This window comes from Sinohyriopsis cumingii, chromosome 2 (assembly GCF_028554795.1).
Source record: "Sinohyriopsis cumingii isolate HCF-2022 chromosome 2, ASM2855479v2, whole genome shotgun sequence".
NCBI classification, from domain to species: domain Eukaryota; kingdom Metazoa; phylum Mollusca; class Bivalvia; order Unionida; family Unionidae; genus Sinohyriopsis; species Sinohyriopsis cumingii.
In genome coordinates, this window is record NC_142962.1 from 156,933,186 (window position 1) to 156,954,859 (window position 21,674).

The following is a 21,674-nucleotide window of genomic DNA, read 5'->3' on the forward strand; positions in this document are numbered from 1 at the left end:
TCTGTTAATTATATTCGATGTACAATAGGCATAAGAGGCGAAGACAGGTGAAAGAGTTTCTTTTCTTATTTCAAATGACACAGAACCGTATATTACTAGGCACGCATCTGGTCTGAAGAACATGAATGCGGTTAATGTCAATGTATACAACAGTTTTTAAAATAGACGCAAAAGCCACATAAACCCACCGTGTGCTACATACGTCATAAATAGGCGGAGCTAACGCCAATCTATTTAACAGCAAATACGCGCCCCAATCATGTCAGCCGGTTTGGAGTACCTACGTATATAAGTGTATGTACGTTCAAAATAAACCTAGTGATGTATGGGGCCGTTACTGCTTGCTACTGTTTTCATTTTCCTGCATTTCATTATTACTGATAGTATATGTATTCGAATTTTGGATTCACTGACATCGCAGAGCATTCAAAGAGCAAAATGATACAGACCTTAAGCGATATATAACTATTCATTATTTCAGAAAATCATAAAAGTTGTTCGAGTGTTAGCATGTTAATTAGAATCCAGTGAATTTTGCCCAAAATCTTAGAATCAATCGACATTTTGAAACATTTCTGCTTGAAATTGTAAAAAAATTGTTCAGCGCAATAAACATGGCAGAAGGAGACGATTTCAGCTTCCAAACGGGGAATATAAAAACTTTTACAGTTGTGGACTATGTTTTATTTGGATTCACGTTGTTGGTTTCGGCAGTCATCGGGATTTTCTATGCAATCAAAGATAGAAACAAAAATAACACTAAAGATTTTCTTCTAGCCGGGGGTAACATGAACCCTATCCCCGTGGCCCTGTCTTTACTGGCCAGCTTTATGTCAGCCATAACGATACTGGGCACTCCAGCCGAAATGTATAACTACACCTTTGTTTATTGGTGGATCGGCGTGGGATACATTTTTGTAATTGCTGGTGCAGCCCATATTTACATTCCAGTCTTCTACAGACTTCGAGTTACCAGTGCCTATGAGGTGGGTCTCTCTCTCTCTCTCTCTCTCTCTCTGTTCGACAATATGTTCATCAACCGTGTGTGTTGGCGAAACATGCTGTTGCAGTGGAACTTTGTTGAATAAAGTATTCCACTTGCTACCACGGCTCCGCAAAACATAGTATCTTGTCGTGGTAACATGCATAACATATTAACTTACTATGTCTTTATAAGATAAATATTTGTATTAATAACCAGATGAAATTTCAACAGGAATAGCAATTGATATTGACACATGATATCTTAAATGCTTCATATATTTCAAAATGGGACATTGAAAGTTACCAGTGTGAAAGAATGGATATCGCCCCAATGGAGATATCACCTCTGGAACTACTTTATATTACCATTTAAAAGTACATTTGCTCATTGATATATATATATATATATATATATATATATATATATATATATATATATATATATATATATATATATATATATATATATATATAGATAGATAGATAGATAGATAGATAGATAGATAGATTTCCGACATGAGCTTATGTGCAATAACGTTCCACTTAAATCGTCTGAACACTCCAAAGTATCATCTACTAAATGTACAGTGACTTCTTTCATTTTGAAATCTGTGGTGTCAGCTAGTGTCAGAACATACCAATCAGGATAATAGTTTAAAGGCGGGACTTGCAACTGAATATACAACTTATAATTCTCAACACACTCGTATTTATTCTTCGTAACATTAATATAATTAGACATGGATGTTGACTGAAAAAGGAAATCAAGTGACTAATTTCGGTGAAGCGTCTAATACAATACTAGACTATACTTCTCAAGACTAGTAAGATCACATTTATCATTATATTACGTTCTGAAGACAGACAGATTCGACCCTCAGGCTACACACACCTTCCCACAATATTTACGATATCAATCCGTGCTTACAGTATGAATACAGTAATTAATTAAATAAGAGACAGTATTTGAAACATTAGATGTGGGAGAAAAATCTGTAAATAATTGAGTCATTTTTATTTATTAAATTTTTGGAACTTCTCTTGGTTGATATTGTTGTTGTTGTTGTAGGGTTTAACGCCATTTTTCAGCACACGATAGGCTATACATGGATGCCAGTATTAATGGTGGAGGAAGAACCCGAGAAAACCCCGGAAAGAACCAACGACCCACGAGAAGCTACTGGCAAGCTTTCTCACATTCCCACATTGGCTGAATCCGAGACTCGAACCCACGCAGACAGAGGTGAGATGGCAGTGATCCGTAACGGAGAGCGCGTTAGACCACTGGGCCACTCGGGGCCCCTGGTTGATATTGTAATATGGCTTACTTGTCTACGGTGTTAACCACAATGGCAAACAAAAACCATAATAAGATAATATGGTGCAAATCGACGTCTTCCGCCTTCAAGATATATAGTTAAATGGAAAACTACGTTTCTGTGTAGATATAAGGAAATGTTTCAATCGTGCAATGGAATCGTTTCATATTGTCACTCGTGACTTACCGCTCACAACGAACTGAAATGTTTCCATTATACGCGTGAAATATATCATTATATCTACTCAAAACATATATGTCTTCTATATTTCTTGGTGATTATATATTGAGTCTTCTGACCACATATACATTTTTTATGGCAATTAACGCGTCATAATGTCCAAACAAATGTCCAATATTGTTGATTAAAGCATTGAAGAATTCAGATTTTGGACATTATTCACTCTGACATTAAAAAGCAAGAGGGCATCGGATATTAGAGTTATTTATTTTGTAATGTTCTAAATACAATAGCTATTTTTTTCGTATTTTCCACCAGATGCCTTTGAATCCACCTACATCAGCCATGCCTCCGAAAAAGAAATGCAATGAACATAGTCATCTAAATCTAACTGAATGACATTTTAGGCTTTGGAATAGTTGGGTTTTTTTCCTATTTTTTATTTGGTGGTGGTGGTGACGGTTGTGGGGGGGGGCTCAAAATAATAAAAGGAACGAAGGTGTTATTTTCATTTTTTATCTTCAATCTCAGTATAACCAAAAACGTTCCTTATGTGCTGAAGACGGAGTGTTGGTAATAAAGGACAGTAACTCTCGATTAAACGCGTGTACCATGTAAAACGACAACAAAAGTAAAAGTTAAAAAGATAAAAAACAACATTAAAGAACCTTCCCTTGGAAGTGATTTGTTCACAATGCAAATCGCGTAGTCTTGGGACCTGTTAAGTATTATTTACTTTTGATACGTTGATTGATACATTAAGACAGAATAAAACTGAATATAAATGGCGCTTCCTTTATCAATATGACTGTTTAACATTTTGACATTATTCTATCTTTTAAGCGGGAGTTTGAATTTTGTGCGATATAGCAACGTTGATGTTGTTTCCTTGTGAATTAATTCGGCTGTGTGGAAATTTAATTTTTTCCTGCTTTCTTATACCAGAATCCTGCCAAACATCTGTAGGTAAACATAAAACAAAACTTGGAAAACCTATATTCTATTAGAATATTCGCAAAATGTTTCTGATTCGAATATTCGATTATTCGTTTCAGCTCTGCTAAAGAACATCTCTAAATTTTAAGTGCAGTATCAATTTGTAGGTCGACCAGTGTATACTATATATTTATTCACGACACCTTGTCTGTTTGGTTTCGTTGAACGTCGTTTACAAACAAGGGTGATTTACGTTTGACTAAGAAAGTGCATCTGAGTCGCTTGGAGTTAATGCAATGAAGTTTAACTTTATAAAATGTTATTTTAGAATTACATCTAATTTGAACATGTCCTACTTATTAATATTGTGTATTATATCACCTTTCAGTGTACTAAGGAGTTGCTAAAGGGAATTGTTAGGCACATTATTAAACTGTGTTTTTAAAAGAATAATTAAATGTCAGTAACCGGATCTGCAACAATTAAAATATGTGTTTAAAGACACACCTTCAATTCAAGCATGATTAATAGTTAATTTGTTTCAAAATGCATACACATTTTGTAGCAATTATGGGAGTGCGGTTCGATTGCTGTGCACATATTTTTTCTCATTCTAGTTTCTTTTGTTACGACTATTTGTGTAAAGCACTTGTCCAGGTTACCCATTGTTGCGTTTTATGCCTATAATATAATGATTGTTGGCAATAAAGAAAAAAAAAAGAAAAAATAACAGGATAGCCATAAAAACAATTTTTAGTCAAGTTGATTTAAATATGTTTATAGATGGCGAATCTTAAAGGAATCTGTTTTAACACCATGAGGTCCAGACTTATTTTCCTTCTAAAATGAGATGTTTGCAACTAAGATATCTTTGTACTATTGTACTACTGCCACATGCTGGATTAAGATTTAGTGCTATCCTTGTAAAGTTTTATGTAGGGATTACTATAAGTGTTTGTATTTCGGAAACTGCAATGATTTAAGATATGACCCTAAACTCTGAAGAACTTAACTTTTCTATAAGCAATCTTATCAAATGTACATCAGTATCATGCTTATTCACCGATCTTATTCAGTTAATTAGTGGGTTTTTTTTATATCCCTGCCTACATACTTTTGCTGTTAATTTTTGTTTTATAATTGTCTTTTGAAAAGTTTTTGGGACGAAGCTAATCAATGCCATTAAACAATTGATACTTGTGTTAAAAATTCTAGGATTATTTGTGATTTACTTCGCAATATCGTAAGTTCTTTTTTCATTTTCACTTTGTCTTCTAGGTAAAATAATTGTTTAATTTTTGACAAAACTTGTTGGTTTTCGCTCATTTATATTACTTATTGCAAGACGTAGCCTCATAGTGTGTGTGTGTGTGTGTGTGTGCGCGCGCGCGCGCGTGTGTGTGTGTGTGTATGTGTGTGTGTGTGTCACGCCAAGGCATAAATGCACACATAAAGTCTATGGTATAAAGTGCATGTTTGGGAACGAATAAAATATTAAAATAGAAATGAGCCACATCTAAAAATAGCAATGAACAGAAGGTACATTACGATTTTCTGCTAGATTTCTCGCAGTCACACGAGTCTGGTTCAACGAGAGAGTGTTGGAAACGAGACTACTGGCATGACTGAAGTTAACTAGATTATTTCTCCGAACCAAGCATGTTGTGGATTATGCCCTTATAATTATTCCATTGAAACATGAAATCGAGGTAATTACGGAATGCGTGTCAATGAATTCCTGTTTAAAATTCAGCTAAACCAAGGTTGACTCATCTCAATGGTGATTTAAGCTAAACCGCATTCAGGTGAGAGAGCTCAAATCGCGGCCCTGATCGGCATATAGCGTTGTTCCTGATAGACAGCTTTAGGGCAGTTAAGTATGTGTTAAACATTTTATTTAGAAGATACATGCACATGTGTGTGACAACACTTGTGTTTAAGCTAGATGCAATTAAAATAAACAAGCAAGTAAAGTCTTCCTGATGTCTATTAAACAGCAATGATTCGCAAAAACTAGTTTAAATGTACCATATTAGGATTTGAAATCAGGAATTTTGCTTGCAAAACGAATGTTATAACCGAAGACAATGCGAGCTCAGTGAGCGATTATGATAACTTGTACATCAATATGTCACGGTTTCTCTCTCTCTCTCTCTCTCTCTCTCTCTCTCTCTCTATATATATATATATATATATGTGTGTGTGTGTGTGTGTGTGTGTGTATATTTTTCCAGGTGTATGCTTTCTTTTAAAATATTTTTTTCTACCATACATTTGCCGCAGAATCAGAACATTAGTGAATTGGGGAAGGAAACCCCAAGATCTCCAAGTCTTAAAAGCCAAGATCTCCAATCAGTTGCACTCATTTTTTTTCCAACTGGTTTTAAAAGAGACGTAAATATGTTCAAAAAAATTAATCTGAAAAATGCAAGCATACATACCATGCAATGAGGTATGGAATTGTACTGCTTGCATGTCATGGCCAAGAACAGTTCATGTCGCAGTGCGATTCAATCTGATTAAAAGTTGATCGTCACTGTCCTTCACCTAGGACAGTGGATATCTGATTTTAACAAGATTGCAGTGCAACACATCACACTGTTATGGCTAAGAAAACTCATGACACATCGACATAGAGACACATGCAATATCAGTAGTACACGATCATTGTCTTTTGTGATCCAAATACGTAAAGCCATCCTTCTGAACATAGCAGAAATCAGTGACATGAAAAATTGAAGTTTGCACGCTAACCTGCTGTCCGAAAATCACACCATGACTGGTCACTGATAGCGCATGTTTTCGTTTATTAAAACTGAACGTGAAAATAGCAACAGTTTTGCGAAAATGAATGGTACTGAGTGCAGACAATCAACATTACCACATACAATATTATCATTTTGAGGGGCCCTCAGTGGCCGAGTGGTCTAAAGCGGATCACTGCCATCTCACCTCTGTCTGCGGCGGTTCGAGTCTCGGATTCAGCCAATGTGGATATGTGAGAAAGCTTGCCAGTAGCTTCTCGTGGGTTGGTGGTTCTTTCCGGGGTTTTCCCAGGTTCTTCCACCACCATTAATACTGGCCGCCATGTATAGCCTATCGTGTGCTCAAAAATGGCGTTAAGCCCAACAACAACAACATCATCATTTTGAGTTGAATGTGTCTGTTGTTGTTATGTTTGTATATATGTATATTTGCGTGCGTTTGTGCGTGTGTGTGTATGAAAGAGAGAGAGAGAGAGAGAGAGAGAGAGTAAAGGGAAGAGGTGAGCGTTTGAATTTGCCATGCTTACATACTTGACATTTAAGAAAATTTGGTTTCAAGAGGAATATGTGACCATATTCAAGTATTTACAATTCCAAATAGCTAGGTTTAATAATTATCGATTGTGATGCATTCGGGAAAAGCAACATTTAAAGTTAAAGTTCAGCTCGTACCGGAATTATGTTGAATGGTGTCTGTCCCATCTGGTGTCGGCATATTGTGACATTGGTTCACTTCAACGATACCGACTGGAATGTCAGAACAAAATCTCTTTCAAACAATTGAAGAAGTGTACAAAGAAGAAGAAAGCCAATGATATAGTTTCCAGTGACTCATTAACCTGAGCAAGTCCATGGACGTCAGCAGCAATATTTCCACTGTGTGGGTGCGCTGGGATGAGGGTGGAGTGGGCTAAAATCTAAGTATCCAGTTATGAAAGTGATGCCAAATTGGTCAAAGATCGAGGAAAACTCACACAGTCACGGTAGGGTGGTTTATTATTACTGATATTTTGGGAGGGTTTCTTAAGATCTTAAAGTAATCTCTCTCGATCGATCAAGCTTTGTAAAATTTAACAAATAATTTCTTTCTCTATAAAAAAGGTAAAAATTAGGAAAAGAACTTACGGTTTTAGGAATCGAATCCAAAAGTAATCCAAGAATAATCCAAGAATTAAAACTTAGAAATCTTAGCAATAGATGTTCTTATGAATTTGAGTTCGAGTCCCGACGAAAATCCAAAATGGAAGGCGATGACGTATACTATATCCAGTATAGTATATTGAAGTGTCACCAGTTCTTTGTTGTATCACAGAAAATAATATTTCGGTGTTTGAATTCCGAATATAATTTTCATAAATGTCTTTGTCTAAAAATTCTGTATGAGCACTTAAATATTTTCCAGGGAAAATAATTCATAATTTCATAAAATAGAATTTCAACTCAAACTGATCACAATAGAATTAACACCACCTTGACGTCGAAATGTTTAAAGGCCCAATTAAAATTAATTCTCAATACATCACTATTATTTCTGACTAATGCGCAATTCCGGTAAAAACAGAATTTCGAAATAATGCTATCCACATCTGTAAAGTCACGTACACCCAGTACAGCCTCGATTCCACCTTATAAATCCACACATTAAGAATGAATAAAAAAATAAAAAAGAAGTTGTTTACTCCAACTGTTACTAATTCTGTATCAAGGTCATGAACTAGGTCAGCTTTTAGATACAAAGTTATATTATTAGATGTGTACGACAAAACAGTCAGGTCAAACTAATTTCTGAAAAATATCAAATTCCAGTAAATAAAATTACATTACTATGACAGGTAATGGAATAAAAAAAAATTAAAACTAACAATCAAACATTTAAATAAAATCTAATATAAGTTAAACAAAATATACATAACAGAACAATGAAGCTGATGATAGAGATTTCAAGATAATTTTCTTATATTCTATATTGATCTGATTTTATTCTTGAAACACCCGCTGGACACACTTCCCTCTCGTGTAATTCACTTAATTCACAATGAAGTTAAAATAGGATTGTGACTTCGAATCGACATCTGAAATAGAAGATGTTGCAACTTCTTGAAACATTGAACATAGCTTACCGTGTGATTTAGATGTAATATTGTAAACGTTTTGCAGACATTCTAGAATAAATGTTGAATTTTGTTCAGGACTTTCACATGTATAGTCGATTTATAACCATGAGGACAAACTCTCTTAATCTATGATTGTTCTGAAACAAATTTAGATTCTTTAAGCGTAGAGGCACACTAAAAAAAATCATAAAAAGTATTTAGCATTTTACAAGGTCATCAGTGCATGAATCTATAAATGTTCCGTGATGGAATTTCGGTGTTTTTCTTGCATTTTCCACCTCCTAAGTTATTATATAGCCAGCAAAAGAATACTAGGGTTGTTCGTTTTGTCATCAATAACATATGGATAGTGTGTCTTTTGAGCCTTTCTAATCATTCGTTTTAATTATATTTATCGATATACATTTAATTACTTTAAGCTAACAAGTAATCCCAGTTTTAATAATATGTAATATGTATGGAGTAATCCAGCCTGATTGATGATTATTTATTATCCTGTTCATTTTAAAGGGCGCATGTTGATTGACTACATTCATAAACAAATCTAGTCATGTAACTAAAATATTATATTCGTACTGGAACGTAGCTATATCATCCTATGTAATCTGTTTTAAGTCCACAAAAGTTAGTATTGTTGACAATTTTCAAATACATGTAAGAAGCTCATTTTTAGACATGCTTTTATGACTTGCGTTGCTTGTTTGCAGTGTAGGGAGAACGGTATAATTAGGTCATTCTCAAAGGTCTAATATAGTTATCCACTTTATACATATACGTTCGGTAAGAAAATCATTGTTAACAATACCAAAATGTAATATTCCTTGACATCCTTTAGGAATTTTTCAATTTTTAATTCGAAATACGTACTTCCATTTGCATGGGATGAAGGTGGCATGTGCCTGAAGCCATTCGGTTTTGAAATTGTGTGTGGAAGTATCTAACAAAGTATTTCCTTTCATTTAATTCAAGATCGTCATGTTGTTTTCATTTCACCAATACAATTTTTCCCATAAGACAATAGCCAATAACCTACTATTTTTTACGAAATGTTTAGTCCAAATCATTTGCTTCTTATTTAACAATGTTTCAGAAATTCCTTCCACATATACATTATTTTCTACAAATGTAAGTCTGGCTTGATCTAGTCTGCGTCTGATTCCTTGTCTGCTAATATTCCCCATATTAAACATTTGTTTTAAATCCCTACAGTCAATGAGATGTCATTACTGGAAAGTACTTACTTATTTGTTGCATTGTATTGTCCTGCAAATAAAGCTCATAGGTTTACACATTATTGTTGTCATACTGAAAAAAGTGTATCCATTTTTATCAGTATTGATGTAGCTATTCATAAATAAATACACAGGGATCCACACCATATTCACCTTCTCTCTAGTTTGCAAACTTGTCCATGTTGGTATAGACACTACTACCAGTCTACATAGCTCTAGTTTGCAAACGTGTCCATGTTGGTATAGACGCTACTACCAGTATATGTGGCTCTAGTTTTGCAAACTTGTCCATGTTGGTATAGACGCTGCAACCAGTCTATGTGGCTCTAGTTTAGATATCGCCCTAATCAAACAAGGTCAGAAAAAAGTAGGACAAATGTGCGATATGATATTAAATCTGTTCGTATAACTGGTTCAAAAATAATGCCACCTTGGTCATTGACAGTAATTATCTCGTACGAGCCTAGGGATATGTGACATCAGTAGTAGAGGCACTAAATTTGTCACTATCGGTATCACTGTCGAACCCGTATTTACTCCACAAACTCGGTATTATTTTCATTAGTTGCACTCTTCCCACCTACAAAGCTTACATAAGTGTAGACTTATATGGGGTCGAACAAGTTGTTCTAACAGTGTTCCTTTTCACGGTTATCTTCAGTGCCTTCATAGCTATGTCATGTTAGATAAAGCTCCTATCGACTGCTCCGGTGGCCTAGACGTTTGAGCGTCCTCCTCGGATGTGAGTACTATAGTGGGATACTTTAGCGTCAATGGGAAATTACATTACAGACCCCACCCCTTTGGGAACGTTTAGGGTCAAGGGGAATGGAACATGGGAAATATTGGGTCTGTATAGCGACAATGGAAAGTTGGGTTGTTGTATAAGGTAGCGGGTAGCGGGTAAGTTCAGCTAGTTCAGCGCGTGGCGGGTAGCGAGTAGGTTCAGCTAGTTGAGCAGGTAGAGGGTAGCGGGTGACGCGTAAGTTCAGCTAGTCCAGTGGGTAGCGGGTGGCGGATAAGTTCAGTTAGTTCATAAACTATACCAATAAAAAGCGCTTGGCGGGGGATGGGAGAATATAACTTCTTTATAGACAGAGACATACACATATGACACATACATAGACTGATGAACATCAATCTATCATACAAACAACTATAGAACCGACTAAAATATTTAAGCTTGAAAGCAAATCTTTTCGAGGCATATGAGTGGCCCTGAAAGGGCCTTTGATATATTTTTTAAACCATTCCGTTAACATAGAGGGCATTGCATAGGTCTTCTTCTCTTCCTCAATTTTCTTTTGACTTCTGGACTGTAGATAAGGATTCTCTTCAAACAGCCTTGTATCTCCACATAGATCATAATTTTCCAAACACTCGTATCGGTGATCTGGATGATTGTCCAGAATGATTTGACCTACATGGGTAAGTCCGTACGGAACAGCATCGACGATACGAGAGTAGATGATTCAACATTAGTCCACAGTGTGAAGAGAACAGGTGAAGGGTATTGAAGTGAACGTGGTTATTTATAGTGGAAGAGCGGATGGAAACGGATTGAGTTTTTTCCACCAATCCCAATACGCGTTACAAAATTCATTCACAGTATGGAGTCTGTCTTCCAATCCGAAGAGAGCTGCCTGTGACGTTACATTCCCTGTGTTGGTTGTTTAGCGTCTGTGCGCCGTGAATCAGTGCGACACAGTTTTCAAAGAAGACACTAGATTGGGGTGCGCCGGCCGTGGAGACGAGAAGCGATGGTACAGCAGCGGCTACCAAAGTAAACAAAGTCTTACTTCCAGAAGAGACCGATTTTAATTGGGATTTAGTCGATTTTCTTTCTTCTTCGTAAGAATTTGTTCCGGTACCAGTACCTTCGCCATCTTCTACTTCTTTACCACACGTCGATGGTTTTAAACAGAGACAGAAAGAAGAATTGGAGAAATTTTTACAGCAGCAGAAAGAAGCAGAACAAGCTATTCTCCTTCAACAATACCAGCAACAGCGAGAAGAAGAGGCAAGAAGACGGAAACGACAGGAAGAAGAAGCAGCAGATAAGAAACAATTTCTAGGAGAGAAGGAGGACAGTGAAAGTCAAACAGTGACGGTACTCTTAGACATTTTAGCAGAGCTTAGGAGTCTGAAACAAATGTATCAGACTTCTTTAATACGACCCAAGAGAAAAAGAACTTCCCGAGCCAAACAACCAAACCCTGTCACTTTGTCTGCGATACCACCCCTAGTGATTCTACCAAATCACCATCGACAGGAGCCAGTCCAGAAGTAGGCCTTGGCCGTGGCAAAGACTTAAAGCAGTTAAAGCTTATTAAGTTCCGTTCCTGAATTTGTTATTTTAAACAAACAAACACCCACCGGCCCCTTTCAGGGCCACACACTTCTCTCGAGAAGAGATATCATTCATTTTGCCAAAAGCAATTAAAAATCAAAATCCCGTTTTTGCCCATGATGTACGTGTGTGAGTGAGTGAGTGTGTAAGTGTAGGTTCTTCTTATGATTATAAAAATAAACACCAATAGATACTTACGTTTTCTGTCTGGTCTCTCATGGTAAAAATTTTACAATCCGATTTTACAACACAACATTTTAAAAAGTTCATAGACTTCTTCTGTGTCTTTACTCTCTCTCTCTCTGTTTTTTAAATTTCTTCACTTTCACAGGTTTTTCCTCTTGTTCTTCCTCCCTTTCACCTCGTCTTCTTTTCTTCTCTTGTTCTGTTTCTGTACGTGTCTGAGTTTTTCCTTTGGGGAGGGTACCTCTTCTTCCTCTTCGGAACCCCTCTCTTCCATTTGCCCCTGTTGTTTCTTAGGGCATTCTGAAGACCAATATAATGTCTCTTGACAATGATAACAAGTATCTTGATTTTTGTCTCTTCTGTAACCTGTCTTGCTATTTTGACAGTTTGGACTCGCTTTAGCCCATTGCCCTTTCGTCTTACAGATATAGCAAGTATCTTGACTTTTATCTCGAAAGGAGTGGGAGTAGTCCGTTGACTTGTCCGAAGAAAACTTTCGTATAACACCACGCAAAGCTCTGATCAGAAGTTCGGTCTTTGTTGGCTCTTCCATCCTTCTGGTCGGTTTGAGAGTGAAATGAATACTGGAAGGAAAAACACCTACCCTTTATACATACACTGGTATAAAATGAAATATAGACGGACTCATGGCTTTTAAAATGTAGTCATTTTACATTTTGCAGTCAAGATGAAACGATCGCACCATTTCGTGGAGAAAGGAGAAGACAGTAAGAGGCAGAAAGGTGATTTATATTCTCGCACAGTAGCTGAAGTCTTTTCTCAAATTCATGCCAGCAATTTTGAAGATGACATGAGTGAGCCAGAATCCCACTACCATTAATCCCTCAATATTACTACCACATTCGAGAGACTGAAAAGCGCTCTTCTAGAAAATTTAGAATCCGGCTTACACTTACACGGTGAAGTTCAACGATTTCAAATCCAAAGTACCGTTGGCGAAAGCAGAGGGATTCATAACCGAGGTTTGGGATTTTCTGCTAACCACTCTGAAACGGCATTGTCAAGCCAAAGGAGACGATCGCTGAGACTTTCCATTCATCACTACGGTTTGTAGTTTTGAGATACCATACGGAACAAAGTACCGAACGTCCGAAAGTTTCTTTGAACGGAGAAAAAATAAATTCCGTGAAAGTGTGACAAGTACAGTTTAAAGATTTGATGCGTTACTTGGCCGTGCCTTTGAGTGGAATGTTAAAAAGTTCGGAATGACAGAAATGGCCAAAGGCTATTTTCCCCACTTTTTCAATACCAAAGCATATCAACACGTTGTTCTACCCTATTTGCTTTAAGCTCACTACTACGACCCCGACAACATGCGTACCGAACGACGAGAAGCTTTCTACGCTTGGTACCAGACTCACGCCTCGGATCCCTTCGACTTTCAGAAAGAAATGTTAAAGTATTGCTGTTCCGATGTGAACATTTTAAGGCATTGCTGTGGAACATTTCGAGAACTATTCATGGAACACTGAGGGATCAGTCCTTTAAAAGAAGCCTGCACCATTGCCAAAGCGTGTTCCTTAGTGTACCGCCAACGATTCATGCCCGAAAACACACTGGTTGTCATAAGCCCTCAAACGACCAATTTGTTCAAACGTCAGTACTCGGTCAAAGCCCTACGCTGGCTACATTACTTGTGAGACACGAAAGACAAATGGATTCAGCACGCCCGCAACGGAGGAGGCGATAAAACCATCGGAAGATATTCAGTCGATGGTTGGGACTTAGAAAACAAAGAGATCGTGCACGAATTTAACGGGGTGCTTATTTCATGGATGTCCCATCTGCTACCCTCAAGGTTTCACTAAGCATCAGGTTTTTAAAGGGACCGTGGAAGACTTATACCAGGCTACAGATCAGCGGATCTTAAAGTTAGAACAAGAAGGATACCAAGTGGTAGAAATTTGGGAACACGAGTACGATCACCGTTTGAAAACTGATTCCGAGTTTAAACCTGTCGTGGAAAGTTAAAAGTTGGTGAACCCTCTGAACCCACGAGACAGTTTGTACGGAGGACGGAAAAATGCCTGTTTGCTGTACCACACCGACCAGGAGAAGGGAGAACAAAACCGAACACTTGGACGTGTGCTCGTTGTATCGTTACGTGTGCAAATATTGTCACTTTTCAGCAGGGCACCCGCAATTGCTGACCAAACACATCGACCAAAACAACATTCGACAATATGAAGGATTGATCAAGTGCAATGTCTTGTCTTCCACGGACTTGTACCATCCGGTTTTACCTAACCGTTGCCAAAGAAAATTGATGTTTCCCTTTTGCCGTACTTGTGCCGAAACGTGCCATCAAGACCGACCTTGTCAGCACACCCAGGAAGAACGCGCCTTGACGGTAACGCGAGTAAGCGTTGAATTGTTTAAAGCTCTGGACTTGGGATACCTACATTTAGAAGTGTACGAAATTTACAAGTTTCCCAAGGCAGGAAATTACCACAAGGGTGACCAAACACAGAAATTTTCGAAGACTACATGGTTGCATTATTGAAACTGAAACAAGAAGCCAGCGGTTATTCTTGCTGGTGCCATACTCCCGATGACCAAAATAAATTCAAAGAGAAATACTGGGAGCAGGGAGGCATCACTTCAGATCGCGTGGAGAAAAATGAAGGAAGGCGATCGTTTGCCAAAGTGATGTTGAATTGCCTGCCGGGTAAAACTGCACAGCACACGTGTTTATCCAAGACAGAGTATATGACAGAACCTTGCCACTAATTCCAGATGACTTACGACAAAACCAAATACATGAAACACGTAGATGTCGTTCGTAAGGATTTGATCCTAGTCAATTACGAAGAAAAATTGGACTTTGTAAAAAAACAACGAATATGGAAATGTCATCATTACGGTCCATGCTCGCTTAAGATTGTACGAAATTTTAGAACTGTTAGGAGATAGCGTCCTTTACAATTGACATGTGCACTTGTATCTACATCGATAACCTGTGTCACTGTTACCCTAAAATCGAAGGAGGCCATTGAAAAGCCTGGACGGATGACGACAAGATTCTAAGTTTTGCTTGTCGCAGTCCCAAATATTAAGGCTACAAATACCGGAACAAACGAGGAGAAGTGCATACCGAGTGTGAACTGAATGGATTGACTCTGAATTATCGCACGTCGATATTGGTCACCATATAAAAATGGGACAACGTCCAAGACCGATACTTTAATGTAACTACCAAGATCAAACGAGAAAGGTGAATAATTTTAAACAGACATCATTCAAGTTTTATTATTCTCAAGTGGAGTGCGATGCTTTACCTTGCGATGAGAGCGATGCCGTACGGTGTGACCTCAGCGATTCAGTACCACATCGTGGGAACTTTGCTATGACTACTACTACTACCACTATACCTACCATGTAAAGTGATGCTGTTCGTGTCAAACCTGACTGATGCTAAAGCGAAGCAAAGTAATATTCAAGGATTACCAAACGAACTGCAAGAGAGGAACTCCAAGGATGTTTCACAAGAACTTGCCAGAGCAAAATCTCATCTGGTGACTGTAGAACTTTTGTGTCGACAAATTCACAATAGGAAAGTGAAATAAAGATAGCAGACCCGTCTGATTTCTCTAGATTAAGTCTGCGTTCATCCGAACATTCCGCTTTAGACCGTTCACATTAGAAAATTTTATTAACCTTCTTGACCATTACCCTGAACGGCAGTGGTCAAAAACTACTCACTATGTCCATTACTTTTGCTTTAGGAGATTTTAAATACAATAATACTGACTGACATGATCATGGGTACTTTACAAGAGAACATTCGTGGCTTGCCTTTGAAGTTGAGAGAACGCATTTACCGAGAGCTGGTCAAAATACAAGTTAAATGTAAAGAACATTTGCATCCGTCACGTCACCAATGTTGAAACCAACGGTATCTGAATGATATAAGAGGACTGATTCAGATGAAAGTATCCTATTCGACGAACATTGTTAAACTGGACATAGGCGAGAAGGATTGGTTTGTTGCGACTCATTCGTTTTATTACAAGGTAGACATAGTGCAACGAATTCCAGAGAAAGAGTTAGAGTGTTACTAAAATGTTTCACACAACGTAAACTTAAGTCAAGAGGTCTTATGATACGTGTTTAGGCTTGAATAAACAGCAACAAAAGAAAGAGTGAAAACAACAAGCTTTTAAAAAAATGTAACAAATTATGTATTTCCCTGGAAAAATGCTGTTAAAATTTAAACAAATAGGAACTTGCGGTTTAAAGAATCAAATCCAAAATAATCCAAGAATAATCCACGAATAAAATTTTAGAAGACCTAATAATGAAATGTTCAAATGAATTCAAGTTCGAGTCCATACGAAGAATCCAAGATGAAAGACGATTACGTATGCCGAATCTAGTACAGTGTTGTTGTCTACCGTTCCTTGTAGAAACAAAGGAAATAACACTCCGGTGTTGGAAATCGGAATAAAATGTTTAAGAAACGTCTGTGTTCAAGAATTCTGTATGATCACACATATATTTCCTGGAAAAAGAATTCATCATTTTGAATCCAAATAATTCGAATAAACACTATAGAAAAAGCTTCAAACTGGTAAACAAAAGAACACCTTGACATCAAGCGCTTTAAGCCCAGACTGAGAGATCTTGCTCTAATCATCACTATTAAAACTAACTAATTCGCACTTTCAGAACTGCCTGAATTGCGAAATAGAGGGTCACGTGATCAACAGAGCTTCGATCTCAGCATTATTATTAACACAATAAAAATAAATACAAACAGAACTTGTTCACGTGACTGTTACTAATTTTGAATTAAGGTCGGGAACCAGGTCAGCCTTAGGTGTTTACAGTTAGAGTTAGGTGAAACAGATTTTCTGAAAAAAATTCCAACTCACGTAAATAAGATTATATTATAATAGCATGTACAATAAAAATATTTTGAAGCTGACAAAAAAATTAAACTAAATATGAATTAATTGAAATAAACATATCAGAAAAAAACTTCTAAATGGTGTGTGATGTGCAAGTTAGTGACTAAACCATTTAGATTCCCCACTGAAGTACGATCATTTTTGTGCAGAAAGTAAACGTATTGCCTCCGACAAAAAGAAGCATAAAAACGACGTACCATACCACGACTTTTATCAGTGGAGATACAACAGATTCCATGGAAGGAAATCAATGAGAGTATTCAAACGGTGGAGGATTACCAACAGCTAGTACGAGAACTGTGTCCCGTGAATAGGGGTCGACGTGTGGTGTGTGTCTTAGTGACTTGCTTTATGGGATTTCGTTTACCAGTCAATTCCTTGTGGACTCTTTACGAACAGTATTTACCACCAAATAAGGGAATCGCTCGTCATTCTGGCTACCCGTCGTTATTAATCAGCTGTGAAAAAATGAGCATCAGAATCACAAAATTCTAGGAACTCCAGTATTCAATAATTGCACTGAATATCAATGGCAAGAGCAACTGGATCGTCTTATACCTACCCAGACTTACTAGACAATATCAATCCCAATTTAAATTTAACATTCTGTAACATCCTAAGTTACATAGAAACAACAGGGCTAAAAAATAAAATTTAAAACCCCAACCCTCCCTGTCAGGCATCTAGCATCTCAAACCATACCATGTCAAACTACGAAACTGGGCACCACCATCCCCACTACCCCGTTAAACTAGGGAGCGACCCAGGAGACGGGCACCTTTGAAATGTCAGTCCTGACCTGAATACTCAGCAAAGGGGACCCGTCTTCTCAAATAAACAAAAACGACCCCACTCAGGAAAAATTTAACATGATACCACTACTAAACCAACCACCCCCACCACCCCAAAAAGTACTATGTCTCAAATCCAGTAGACGGGCGCCTTTAATATGTCAGTCGAGACCTGAATACTCAGCAAAGGTGACCTGTCTACACAAACAATCAATAACTACTCATCCCCCTCCCCCAACAAAAAGAAAAAAAAAACGTATAGGCCTCAAACCAGCTGACGGGCACCTTTGATATGTCAATCGAGACCTGAATACTTGGTAAAGGTGACCTGCCTACTCAAACTATGCCCCTCCCCAAAATTAAACAAAATCGCTCATCTACCCCATCACTAACACTCTCAAACTAACCAGGTTTCCCCTCTCATCACTAAAAGCATTAAACAGCACAGAGCCTCTCTCAATTCACCAAGATTATTAGAACCGTTTTGGAATTAAGTTCACTCATTCTAAATTCGTACAAAACGTCAACTTAGATGAACACGTTGTACTCGTCAACGGACAACCTTCCTGTGCATCGGAGCATGCCCTCTCGCCCACCTCCTCTCATGCCTAGGCCGGACAAGAAATATCAGCGTGCGGTGCGTGCATTAATTCCTACCAACAACAATCATGAGGGTCGGTTCTAATCCCACTCATCCACTTAACAGGTACTAAGCTACTTAAACATGAATGCGTATTGCGTCCATTCCCACTCATGACAGCCCAACATTCAGATAGCATGGGACACTATGTCTCGCTAAATGACGGCTTAATTAGCAGTACTGCTTGAGTGCATACACGCCTGGGGGATGTGGCTCTGAGCAAAGTGCAAATTAGACCAACACAAGCCACTGTTTGTAAAATATAACAATTGAATCAATAACATTTAAAAAATGAAATTCAACATGATATTTGAATTATACGCTTTCTCTTAAAAATACAGTTAATATATTTATGCGAAATGCAATTAACCGTTCTGTTATATCGATAAAACAAATTTCTTTATAGAATCAAGTGACTGATCGAACTCTAATTCCCTGCATGTCAGCATGACTTGATTACTTCAGGACCTTTCCGAATCAGTGTTGGTGACAAGTCAGAGCTGTAGTATTCCTCTCTCTCTCTCTCTCTGCCTCTCTGTTTCTGTCTCTGTCTCTGTCTCTCTCTCTCTCTCTCTCTCTCTCTGATTAGCTTTCTGTTCCCACTACTAAGTGCACACGTAGGGAGATACTTTGTCCTTCAAATAAATATAACGAAACCTAAATATTCCCAATCATCTAATGTCAGATATCGTCTTATTATATCTCAACAGAATAAGGCTATGGTCAGTTTGCAACCTGATACTGATACACAAAAAATTAACATAAATTTAATGTCTTTGAGCGGCTATGCGCATTCCTAACTGGGGCCAAGACATAGCTAGACCTCTTTGATAATTTGTACGTTCCACTGTGGGCTGTAAATTACATGCTGAACGAAGTCGGTAGACACACGCCGATTCTCTCAGCTAAGAGAGTTCACACCTTACTTACACAAACAAATTAATGGACTTCACGTCTCGTCTTAATTACATTACTTGCTAAGAAGCGATTCATTGCCATAGTCATAGTAAAATCAATTTGTAGCATACATGCTACATATCCTTTGAGATAGATAAATTAATTGTCACAGTTCGCATCAGAGTAGTGCAAGAAATTCCTACAATATATGATTTATATTACATACATACCATTAAATCCGAACACATTCCTACAAATGTTATATTGTATGGCCTTCTTGCAACACATGAATCGTATAACAGTCGAGACAAGGAATGCACCATTTACTTTTGAGAACAAGACAATTGAATTATGAACTTAAAACGAATAAATTCAAACAAAAAATAATTGCAAACTTACATATTTTATTTTATCAATACAATACCTTGTGCTTTTCTGATAAAAAGCAGCATCCCCGTCGACAGAAAATTTTGGACTTCCGAATTTCTCAAAGAAATTATTTAAAACATAGAATTTCGTCTGGGAAACACACCACCTCGTTTAGCTTAGACGATCAGGATTAACTTTCTCTAACCGCCAAAATTTTAACATTCCCATCGAAGTCAGAATACTTCTCTCTAGTCCGCCTTTATTAATAACAACTATTTCAAATGGCCTGAGATTTCCCGAATTGTGTATCTGGCTGGTCTCTACTTAATCATTTTCTCCATTTGACCCTACGTTAACACATCTTTCGGACCGTTATGCTATCAACTCCTAATCAAAATCAAATCCTGCTCCCCAACAAGAGAGGTTAGTGTGTGGTAAGCCACACGTCAATGTACGTTGACCACGAGAAAATGAACTGCGAAAATATCTACAAATTGTGCGAATTACACATATATGTATTAGAAACATGTAGAAAAACAGTATGTTTGCAGTGAAGTGGAAAAGGGGAGTGAGAAGGGGATATAGTGGGTATAAGTAAATGGTTGACTGTCAAGAATATGTGAGAGGCGAGCGTCTACAACATATAATGTAAGGGAAGCTGAGGGAGAAATTTAGGCTCAAGATGTTGACCTTCTCTCTCTCTCTCTCTCTCTCTCTCTCTCTCTCTCTCTCTCTCTCTCTCTTTCTAAGTATATCAGATTGGTTTGCATGCCATGTCCGATTACCGAGGTGTCACTGACGGGCCGTGATGCAGTTTCAGGATGTAATCAGTATATACCTTGGGTGACGGTTAAGACAACAATGAAAAGAATCACTTTGTCGAATATAGATACTGATGGTTACTTCTTTGTGTCTCATCTTGTTTTAATTCTGACCACCTATAATGAAGTGAAACAAACCAGAAGGACTAAGTCATGTAAGGGTGTATTAATATTATGGCCTACTCCTGGTTGCCTGCTTTTTAGAACACACAGTACTAACTGTATGGAAAAACGGGAACCAGCCTGGAAATGGGTGAATATAATAGAGTATATATGGGTTTGGATGGCCATAATTGGTTGATAATCAAAGTTCTTTTGTAGGAAAAAATATTCTTTTGAGAACTTATCCTTGTTGTGACTTTAAAATAAATGGAGACAATGTTATCTTGATGGAATTTCAGCTCTTTAACAGTCTTGAGTTTGGAACACCCATTACTGAAATTAGCACCTGACTCTGGTGCGGAATTGAAAGCATACGTTTAAAAGACATGTAGGTCCAGAAAATGCTGCGGTTCATATCATTTTCTCTGCAAGAAAACTGTCATCCAGGTTTCGTCTATGTTTGATAATGAGCACTCAGACATTAAAAATTAATGAATTTTTAATATCATGGTGTTTGCATAGGTTTACTATGGGAACTGAATTAATACCGTGAGTCCTTAGCTAGTTTGATTCTGCTTTGTTATGCTGCAAGAGATGGTGATTTGTCGTATGTACTTACGTATGTGTACAGAGATAGAGACAGACAGACAGACGGCAAACAACTATGTCAATCAGCAGTTTAATCCAACGTTTGTCTCAAAATCAAATGCATACTGGTAGAATGCATATATGACCAGAACGCTCTGGTGGTCTAATGGTTAGAGCGTCGTCCTCGGATTCTGGAGGTCGCGGAATTGAACCCCGGCCGAGTCTTGAAAAAGATTTATAAACATGGTACTAACAGCTGCCTTTCTAGGCTCTTAGCATAAAGAGGTTAATGTTAGGACTGGTCAGTCTGGTTTCAGGGTAATATGATTGGGTGGGGCATCATGCTACATGTCTGTGGCATGATGCCTCATTGCTTTACATCACTATAATCTGCCACACTGCGGGTATCATAACGATAAAACTGAACAAGTGTTAAAGCTATGTTACAAATCATAATCACATAGCCACA

General features: G+C 37.6%; 1 protein-coding gene across 1 annotated transcript in view; it reads left to right on the forward strand.

The window, feature by feature from the left end:
* The first annotated feature begins 294 nt into the window (after nt 1–294).
* The window catches only part of LOC149806169 (sodium-coupled monocarboxylate transporter 1-like), a 77,016-nt gene continuing 55,636 nt past the window's right edge, over nt 295–21,674 (forward strand). Inside the window, exon 1 of the mRNA XM_089951082.1 lies at nt 295–986. Coding sequence (XP_089807208.1) covers nt 615–986 — 372 coding nt within the window. The 5' untranslated portion in view covers nt 295–614. The remainder of the gene's footprint in view (nt 987–21,674) is intronic.